The sequence below is a fragment of the Orcinus orca genome, chromosome 5, assembly GCF_937001465.1.
Source record: "Orcinus orca chromosome 5, mOrcOrc1.1, whole genome shotgun sequence".
Classification (NCBI taxonomy): Eukaryota; Metazoa; Chordata; class Mammalia; order Artiodactyla; family Delphinidae; genus Orcinus; species Orcinus orca.
In genome coordinates this window covers 66191437-66201672 of record NC_064563.1, presented here as the reverse complement: position 1 = coordinate 66201672, position 10236 = coordinate 66191437, and the positions used below count along the sequence as shown (strand labels likewise).

General features: G+C 47.7%; 1 protein-coding gene across 1 annotated transcript; it reads right to left on the bottom strand.

Annotated features, from left to right (window-relative positions):
- On the bottom strand, positions 1–9825 carry EIF2B5 (eukaryotic translation initiation factor 2B subunit epsilon). Its single transcript, XM_004278413.3, has 16 exons — positions 9521–9825; positions 8282–8406; positions 7259–7444; positions 6990–7167; positions 6414–6494; positions 6061–6138; positions 5227–5539; positions 4200–4345; positions 3830–3971; positions 3602–3703; positions 3313–3420; positions 3086–3176; positions 2658–2781; positions 1812–1937; positions 1269–1379; positions 1–1093 (listed from the first exon to the last, which is right to left on the bottom strand). Exons 1-16 carry the CDS (start codon positions 9728–9730, stop codon positions 1034–1036), a joined length of 2181 nt encoding a protein of 726 aa, XP_004278461.1. The 5' UTR covers positions 9731–9825; the 3' UTR covers positions 1–1033.
- Positions 9826–10236: the final 411 nt, after the last annotated feature.

The following is a 10236-nucleotide window of genomic DNA, read 5'->3' as shown; positions in this document are numbered from 1 at the left end:
TAAATAAATAAATGTATATAAAAAACAAATGTCTGTCATGCAGTAGATACTCTCTCAATATTAGGGGACAGCCCATTTCACAGGTTCTTCCTCTGTTCTTAGGATATCCATTGCTGGCTTGGGGTTGTATTTGCCTCTGGGGGCAATTTCCCTTCACTGAGACACTGAATATGCTGAAGGAAAAAGAATTCTGGATTATGAGGCTCAAGTCCTTAGCTTTACCCCTCAAGAGTCATGAGACCTTGAGCAAATTCCCTTATCTATAAGATGAAAAGTAGCCCAGCTTCTCTTGACAGTAGTACTGGATCAAATGGACAGAGCATGTGACAGACTGGCAGTGGTTAATGGACTTTACATATGGTTGGCATCATCACCTTCTGACAGAAAAGTGTTTGGACTAGGACTCTCTACAGAACTAGGTTCAGGCACACCACTCCAGGACCACAAATTGGCCCACAAAGTCTGGAAAAGAATCTAGGCCCTCTACCACCATGGCCATGGCAATGGTCAACTAGCGAGGCACCACAGTCCCACCTAGTGGCCATAACACCCCTCTTCTCCCTCTCCACCAGGTGTTAAGAAAGGCTACCACATCAGAGGTTGAGAACTCTTTGTTGACCTACTTCAACTGCTGATCAGTCAGAGTTGCAGAGAAACCAAATATACCCCTCTCTCTGTTTTTTAATATTAACAAATACAAGCAACAGAGAGGGCCAACTGCTCTCTGCTGTTCCCTGAGGGGAAACCAGAGCACAAAGCTGTTCCTCTGGCCTTCCTCTAACTGCAGGGCCTGCCTAGCTCCTCCTTAGGCAGAGTTGTTATCCAGCCCAACTTCCCTCATCTCAACTCCCCAGTCAGGATGGGAGGTACATGGCTGCTGGCGGTGGGAAGAATACTGTAGCTCCAGCCTCTGCTCCTTTAAGTCTCAGCTCAGATGGTGGTCACTCATCCTTCTGCAACTAGCCTCTCACTTGCCCTGGCCCAGAAACCAGGAGGGCAATCAACCACACCCACAGGAACAGGTAGTGCGACTTCAGTCATCTTCAGATGACTCCTCTTCTGCCTCTTTTAGCCACTGGATGAACCTCTGCAGCTGTAAGGAAGCAGAGCGGAGAGCTACTGAGGGAGGGGCACATAACCCTCCTTTTCTCCTTAGCAGATAAACAGCTCTAACAACCAGAGTCCCAGGGACCAACCACCTGGAGTCTAAGGCCAGGAGCCAGGGAGCCAGGCAACCACTGCAGTGACAGGAAGGTAGCCTGACTTACCTGCTGGTTCTTGCGCAACTGCCGGCCCTTGTCAGTTGTATCCCTTTGGCTGAACCAGCTCAGGATTGTTTCCTCAGCCAGGATCTCCAGCTGGTAGAAAGCCATCAGTACCTGCAGAAGGCCAGCAGAGGAGATGAGATCTCAGGGGCCTTGCAGGGTTCAGCGAGACATAATGGATAACAGAGGAAGAGGAGGCAAGATCTAGTGCCTCTCTACCAGGCCCTCAGCCTCCTTCTACACACGGAGCAGCCTCCTCCAAAACAGGTAAGAATGAGCTCTTCACTCTGATACTGGGACAGGTTTGACTTCTGGAACTATTGCTGGGTAGTGCTTTGCACATTCCCAGGGTAACCTCCAAATGGTTGCCTTACTAGTTTGGCTCCAAGCTGTACTATCCCAGCAATAAGCACAACACTAGGGGTGGATGAAGCTGTTAACCAAACTCCATACGGATTCATGTCAGTCTATTTTGTGTCTCCACGGAGGTCACCAAGGCCTGTTTCAAAGTAAGTGCAGGACTTTGGGGCTTGACGTGGTATTCACCTTGGCCATGGAAGTACTAAGGGCTTCATGCTCCAGGAAGAAGTCCTCAATGGCTGCCAATGCTTCCAAATGATCAGCTGCACGCTTTATGTAGTTCCTAAAAACAGGGCTCCAGGTCTTGAGCAACTGTGGAAGAAAGGAGAAGTTGCAATATATTCCTGAGCATGCACCTACACCTGGACAGCAAAGAAAATCAATATTGATAACATGGGTCTTTCAAGACAAGATGGGGAGTTCCCTGGTAGTCTAGTGGTTAGATTTCGGCACTTTCACTGCCATGGCCCAGGTTCAATCCCTGGCTGGGGAACTGAGATCCTGCAAGTCACATGGCAAGGTCAAAAATTTAAAAATTAAAAAAAAAAAAAAAAAAAAAAAGACAAGAGGGAGATGATACAGGTCCTGTGGAATTATGTCAGAGGGACTTGGGAGTGCTGGCAGTCAGGACTGGGGAAAAAGAAATTTCCTAGGGAAGGTGAAGGGGGTCAGATGCTGCAGGCTTCCTCAGAATACCTGTTTCCAGCCTAAAGGTTCACCTCATTCTGGTCAAATCATTTTCAGTCAGACAATATGACAGTCCAGGTCTATTCTGGGTATACCTTTGGGGTCTAGTACTGTCTGAATACTGGAATCTCAAAGGCCACTCAGTATTGAACCTAACTTGACTCCCCTGGACCAGCCAAACCTGCTCTAGAACCTAATCTGTGTCCAGAGGCAAGGAGAAAGGAACCACAAGTAACATATATCTCACAAGACCTTCTACTCCTGATTTCCTTTAAAGTCAAGCCCAGTAAGGATGTGTACCTGTCTCCACCCAACCCCTTGTACCCAGCCCCAATCTTTGCTTACGGGAATCAGCAGGGCACAGTAGCGGTTTGGGTCAAGTGGGGAATCCACGTGTTGCAGGGGGAACTCCAGGACCACATGGCTCAGCACCTGCATCACCTCCTTCAGGCTTATGTTGTAGGCGTACCTGTGGGGAGACTGGGGTGACACCAGGGCCTTCACTGGCCCTTTCAGCATACTGTAGGACTATGACTTTGGCAGGACACTGGGGGAGAGAAAGTCAGATGGAACAACATGGAAAGAGAGGGTTTTGGAAGGAGGAAGTCTATGCTGAGGCAAAAACATAATGTTCTCCTTGCTCCAAATGCTACCGGCCTTGTCCAGTTGGGATGTCGAGGGAACAGGTTCCTATTTGGAGAAGAAGTAGGAGAGAACCTACACCTGCCTGGGATTACCCCGAGGAGATGAGAATGAGGAGGAGCTGCTCTTACTTGAGAGAGTTGATCTCTAGGACTAGATTGTCACAAGAAATGTTCTCCTCCTTGCCCCGCTGTAGAGTTCCCAGGACTTCATTCTGGAACACTAAAATCAAAGCAAGAGTAAGTTCATGGGCCAATATCACTCCAGGATGCTTTAAGTCATCCAGTTCTGACTTTATGCCCAACCAAACTGGAGGCTTTCCTCTTTTGTCCCAGACACTGCTCCCCTGGCCACTTACCTTTGATGTCATCCATTTGTGGGGAGCCTGCCCGGCTATCTAGCTCTTCAGAATCCATACTTCGCTCACTTTCAGTTTCGCTCTCTTCTTCCATGTTGATTTTGAGTCCTGAGAATCCATAAAGGGTGAGAAAAGAGAAAAATACTGAAAGAGCCATTGACAGAGAGCAATATATCTGCTCAGTCTGCATAAATAAAGTAATGAACAAGTAGTCTGATTCTGAAGTGTTCAATTTCCCTCAAAATAATCTGATTTAGAGGGTGGGTGGCAGGAATAAGGCTTAGCTCACCCCACAGATTCTGCCGTAGTTCCTCCTCTTCCTCCATGTTCATGTCTGCTGTTTTCCAGAAGTAGCCCTGGCCTGCAACTCCGACTTCTGCTGGATTGTAACCTGGAAAAGGCACGGATATTTAGCAAAGGCCCAGTAGAAGCACCAACCCCTTAGGGGGGAACCTTGGTTTTTCTATGGGGCAGAGAGACACACAGATAGATGCCCCACACCTGCTGAGCCTCACACCTTTCAGCTTCACTTTCTCCTTTTCTTGGTCAGCCCCAGAATCATCACTGAACTGACCATCATCCTCATCATCTTCTGCATCGGGAGGGTGCAAAGAGATCACCGAGCCCTCAGGCAGCGTGATATCTGGGCCTACCACCACCTGGAGGAGAAAAAAGGAGTGGGTGGCACAGACTGATTAGTGTGTTGGGGAAAAGTACATCCTGAAAATCAGAGTGACTTTTATTTACCAAGCCAAATAGAAGGTAAATGAAACCACTGGATTGGGACTCTCAATTCAGGGTGGACTGGGTGGACATAAGGCCCCTTTCTGGCTCAGCATAACCACCACTCAACTTGGGGCCTATGTGCAGTGTGGAACAGGTCTTACCTGGGAAGTGAGGACACAGCGTGGCTTCAGGATAACTTTTTCCTTGACCTCAGCATTGTCACAGAGCACAGACTGACGGATCTGTGCTCCAGCAGCCACTCGGACGCCCTGCCATAGGAAGGCCTCGTCCAGCACCACATTATCACCTGGCTCAGGACAGGAAGGATTCCTGGTCACCCAGGGCCCCAATTCCAGACCAGGGCCGTTTGTGGAGAATGGGGCTGACTGACATCAGCACAGCTCCCACCAAGCTCTACTACTCCCTCCCCAATTCACCAGCAATACCCTCTCCCTAAACTTGGGCCAGAGACGCCTGACTACACTCCACCAGGTTTACAACAATTACAGACTATATACTGGACTTAAGAACCTGAGAACCCTTAAGATTTCTGGAGACTCCTTGAGCTCAAGAACCTTATTAGAATTAAATCCATGCCTAAAAGTAGAACCAAATTATTCCACCTCTTCTTGTACATTTTAGAATTAGAATCTTATTGTTGTTCTTTTAAAGGGGTGGTTCCATTACAAGCATCACTTTCTTATAACCAAAGCAAGTTACTAAGAGTAGAAAGGACACTGGATTTAAAATCAGAACACTCAGATTCAAGTCCCAGCACTGCCTCTTATTAGCTATGACCTTGGGTGAGACAACCTTACAGCTTTTTTGTTTATCTATAAACTTATCTATAAATAATACCTACCTCACAAGGTTTTTAATAATGTATGCAGAAGCCCTTTGTAAACTGCAATGCACTAAAGAGATGTTATTATTGCATGTTAATTATCCAGTTGGTCCTGAATGTGAATATAGGGTACCCTGAAATGTGAAGAGTCACCCAATAACAGGCTCACAGGCCACAAATTAAAGTATCACTGTTTTTACATCCCTATTTCTTCCTTTATTAAGGCAGCCACTCTAGTTCCTTATTCTCTGGGACTATCCCTCTGTATCCTTTTCTAGAGACATGGGGTTCCCCCAGGTTCCTGCTCCTAGGATGGCCAGCTTGACCTCCCCACCTGTACTCACCAATGTGACAGCCGGGGCCAATGACACTGTTGGTGATGGAGCAATTGCTGCCAATGACAGTGCCAGAGCCCAGGAGCACATTTTCCTCCAGTATGCTGCCATGACCCAGGCTGACCTCAGGCCCTCGGTAGATGTTGTGTCGGGAGTGAGTGCAGCTTTGGGTTGTGCTGTCAGTGAAGTTCGCCTCTGGGGTGAGAGGGTAGACCCATCGGCGGATGACATCAGCGCAGATAGCAGCATACATGTGTAGGTTGGAGACCCGGGCACCATATTCCTTAGTTGTCACATGCATGTGGATCTGGTTTCCTAAGATCTGAATGAGGAGAAAAAAAGAGAGGTCACTCAAGCAAGCAAGAGAGAAAGAACATCCCAGGTATAATTCTATTCTAACTTTCTTAAGTTTCCTACTGCCTCTCAATGTCACAGCCAAGTGGCCTGAGACTTTTCTCTGTATACTGCTTCCCTCTCCTCTCCAGCTCTTTTCCTTTCTCCTAAGGTTTAATAAAACATAAAAGGGGACCAAAACTCCCCCAACCCTTCCTAAGGGAAAACAAACTTTCACATTATGTGTAATGGTGGATGTTCATGTTTTTAGCAATTTATCTGTTGATCTTGAGATGTTTTTAGCATGTCACTGGTGGTCAGATGGTATTGGGGATCTGCCAAAAACCACAAATGAATCTTTTGCTTTTGTGTGTCAGTAGGGTCTACTGTGCCCTAAAAATGGGCAGAATAAAAAAGCAAATGGAGAGAGAAAAAAAGGGGGACCAAATTTATCAGCATTGAGATAAAATCACAGCCTTCTTCTAACGAGGCATTGGGAGCTTTTCTTACCTCCTCATTTACTAACAGGCCTCGCACAAAGTCATCTCGAGTTTGGTAGTCGAAGTTGTCTGTAAAGAGTTGAGCCACCTGTGTGGGGAAGTCAGAGGGGGCCAAGGTTAAGCATTATTCTCTGGAAGCAAACACAAGCCCCCCAGAGACCTATCAGACACTATGACAGCAGGATATGGGCCAGAATCCCAAAAAAGTCTGCCAATAAGATACTGGGGTCAAGATGATAGCACCTATTTGCTGTAGATAAGAGAATGAAGGAGAAGAAATATACCCTGGCCTTTTAAGGGGGTGATAATAAACCCTCAGAGTTCTACTCTTTAGATGTGCAGGCTTGGCCCTGAGGAGCTCACCTGAGGAGAGCAGATGCTGATATGACAATCAAGTAAATCATAGCGAATCTCCACTCCATCTCCACTGCCCTGGAACAAGCTCTGTGGGGAGAAGTTACAAGGACTTATTATTATTATTTTTTAATAAATTTATTTATTTTCTTTTTGGCTGAGTTGGGTCTTCATTGCTGCGTGCGGGCTTTCTCTTGTGGCAAGCAGGGGCTACTCTTTGTTGCGGTGCGCGGGCTTCTCATTGTGGTGGCTTCTCTTGTTGTGGAGCACGGGCTCTAGGCGTGCAGGCTTCAGTAGTTGCAGCGCGTGGGCTCAGTAGTTGTGGCTCACAGGCTCTAGAGCGCAGACTCAGTAGTTGTGGCTCATGGGCTCTAGAGTGCAGGCTCAGTAGTTGTGGTGCACGGGTCTAGTTGCTCCATGACATGTGGGATCTTCCTGGACCAGGGCTCAAACCCGCGTCCCCTGCATTGGCAGGTGGATTCTTAACCACTGTGCCACCAGGGAAGTCCCTACAAGGACTTTAACTCATCTCTCCTGCTGAAGCCTGTCACTTTCCCACCTCAAGGACCCCAGATACCCACACACCAGAGGAAAAGAAAAACGTCGGAGGCCTTGGGTCTTCTGGAAATGGAGCACCCGGTTTGTGGCGCTATCCACAGCCACTACCACATTGTCCGCATGGCAACGAGTTGGGTGGCTGGGGGATGACTCCTTGAAGATCATCGTCATCACAGACACATTTTTTTCCAGCTTCCGCCTTAACCTGTAAAGGATAGGAGGGAGAGAGTTGCAAAAAAGCAGTCTTAGGGCTCTGCTGGTCCCAAACCTCATCGCTACCATTTTCCCATCCTGACCTGTGTTCTTCCAGGGCTCTGGTAATATTGATGTTTGAGATGACATCCCCATACACCAGAAGGAAGTCAGAGCGCACCAAGGCCTTAGCATCAACATCACGGAGAATATCCCCCAGTGATCTATATAGCTCTGATGTAATTATTCGAACCACGTTGAGGGATGTAGGGCGGCACCACTTGGATTTCCTAAAGGAAGGGAGGTGAGGGGGATGAGTAAACCAAGCATAAACATCATGCAGAGCTTCCCTATTTTTTCTCCCCACTCAACATTCACACTCCTTTGCTATGGCTTTTTCTGGGTTCCTGTCAGCATCCTTGACTTCAAAGAGGTTTATGAACTATAATTAATGGTTTCAGCATAGTCTGTCACTAGTCTTGTTTTATGGGTTAGAGAAACATGGCTATTTCCTCTCCATACCCTGACCCCTGTCCCTAAACACGGATTTGAACTAAAAATCCCGCTGAGACTTAGGTTATACAAAGTATCCTGGGAACACACATTTCATTCCACTTTTCTCCTTCTAAACCTCATACCAAATTTAGGAGCTGTTTGATGGAGACCATGCTAACATCCTAGTCTTTATTTCCTAAGCTTCCATAAATCCTGAGATTCACTCTTTTTCAAAAACACTTCGCTAAACATTTGTTAAGTGTTTACTATGTGCGTGGTACTAAGCTAGGCACCAGGAATACAAAAATGAGGAAGAGCTCAATATTTAGAAGCTCAGTGGAAAAACAAAGATATTACTCTTGTAACTTGCATATTGGAGCCACTAAATAAAAAGCAAAACCCATTGGGTACAAACTTTGTGAGATTCAGAAAAAATCCAAATGCTATTCTTTAATCTTTGTCATGGCTTCAGCTGCTCACCTCCTAAGTGAAGAGAATGCCCTTAGACCTTATGATGGGATCCAAACAAATACATTTTTCTCCCTCATAATCTCCTCTTATTTAGTTATATCCATCCTAAGGAAACTGGGAAAAAATGGTGAAACATGGAAAGAAAAGTTGCAGAGCCTTACAATAAATGTTCCTTGATTTGGGCAGCCTTCCAGCAACAAAAGACAAAGGTTTCCTGTACACCTGTGGCAGTCAGAAATTCCAGAGTGTAGTCAATTAGCGCCACATTGGCCAGGGGCAAGAGGACCTGAGGGTAGGAGATGAAAAAAAGTCATGAGGGTCCTCTGAGTATCATTCTTTTCCCCATTCCAACCACAATTTTCACTCCTCTATCAGTATTTTCAAACACTAGTTTTTACTTTATCTTTCCTATTTAAAACTAATCAGGCTGCTGCCTTTAATGTTCATGGCATACTCTAAACATCAGAGTCTAATGGGTTGCAATTGGGATATAGTAGGCATGGAATCTACTTGCTTAGCATCAGACACAGAGCTGGTATAGAACAGCAAACTATCCCTGACAAAGGATAATATAGAAATCAATTACATCTCCAGAAGCTTAAGTACCACTCATGCTTTTTTTCCCATAAAATTTCCTTCCTTGATCCCTTTCTAAGAGTCAGGGGCTAGCCATCCCAATCAACTGTACAAAATAAACAGCCATTAGACTATTTAGAGGGAGTGGTGAGTCAAAGAGGTTTTTCCTGAACTGAATGCAAGTCCTTTTCTTTGAACTGGGGACTGCTGAATGACCCAGCAATCCCTAGGACTAGCTCAGTCCAGTTCCCCAGTGTCTGGACAATACTGGGGACGCGGGCAACCAGCCACTGAACCTGTTCTGTTCTCCTTTTGACAGATAGCACTAGCTGTCACTAAAACCTGAAAAGAAAAAAAGCACACTACAAGAGATCCAAAACAGCTGTTACTATGGAATCAGACCAGCCTGCTCTTTTTTCAGGCACATGACTTCCCTTTTGGAGGCAAAAGGAGGTGACAGTCCCTTTCACCTAAGGATTTTTCTTTCCTCTACATAAGTGCGGCGCAGCCTCCTCTTGAGGCACTGAATCCCCGTGTGAAGGCTTCTCACAAGCACTGCTTCTTCATTAGCCCCTGCAGGCCTCCCAGACCTGAGGTGGACAGCATTACGAGTGCCCAAATCTGCCTGCCATTCACTTGGTCAGGCAGTCGTCAGGGCTTTAGACGGTCTCTCCGCCTTTTTCCTAACCAGATAAACCCGATTTCTGGGAAAGACCGTGGACACAAGTCCTTCCAGAGCGCGCCTCACTAGGCAGCCAAAAAGATAACTTGGTCTAGCTCCGCCACCTCCGGACCCTCTGGCAGCTTTCGCGCGCGGCGCTCACCCGAGGCTGGTCCTTGGAGATGGGGAAGAAGCGGCGGTTGAAGCTGTCGGCCACCAGAACTGCTTGTAGGGGCGGCGGCTGTTCCTCCTCCGCCCCTCTGGCTGCTCCACCGCCGCCGCCGCCGCTGCCACCGCCTGCCGGCCCGCTGCCGCTGCGCTTGTTGGGCCGACCGGCCACCACACCAGGCGGCGCCACCACAGAGGCCGCCATCTTCTTCTCTCACAGTCACCACTTCCGCTCGGAAACTGACACGGCACGCAGTAGGGGACAAAAAGATCCAGCACTCGAAATGCGAAGCACTAGCGAAGGGAGGCCGGGAGGAGCTGAGGAGAAAGGAATGCGCATGCGTCTCCCCTAGACCTGCCTGAAGGCTGAGCAGGAAGGAGCACGGCCTGGGGCCCTGCGGCGCTCGTGGCCGCATGTTGAGGCGCCCGGGGTTGGGGTCCTGTGGACTGCAGACTCCATCTGCAAGTATTATCGGCTGTCATTTGTTCGTGAGCAAGCTGAGATTCTTGGGGGATAATGAGACACGTGGTCTCTGCGAAGCGGCCAGATCCTTTCTGGATGTGTGATCTTCTCCGCCCCGAGCATGTTAAAAATTGTGGTCCTCCGTCTTCATTCTCATCACCTAATGTGACCCAGCACCCTGGGGAGCTCAGAACCGAGTCAGACATTCCTTGCCTCAGGGCACTCACAGTCTACATAAATACAGAACG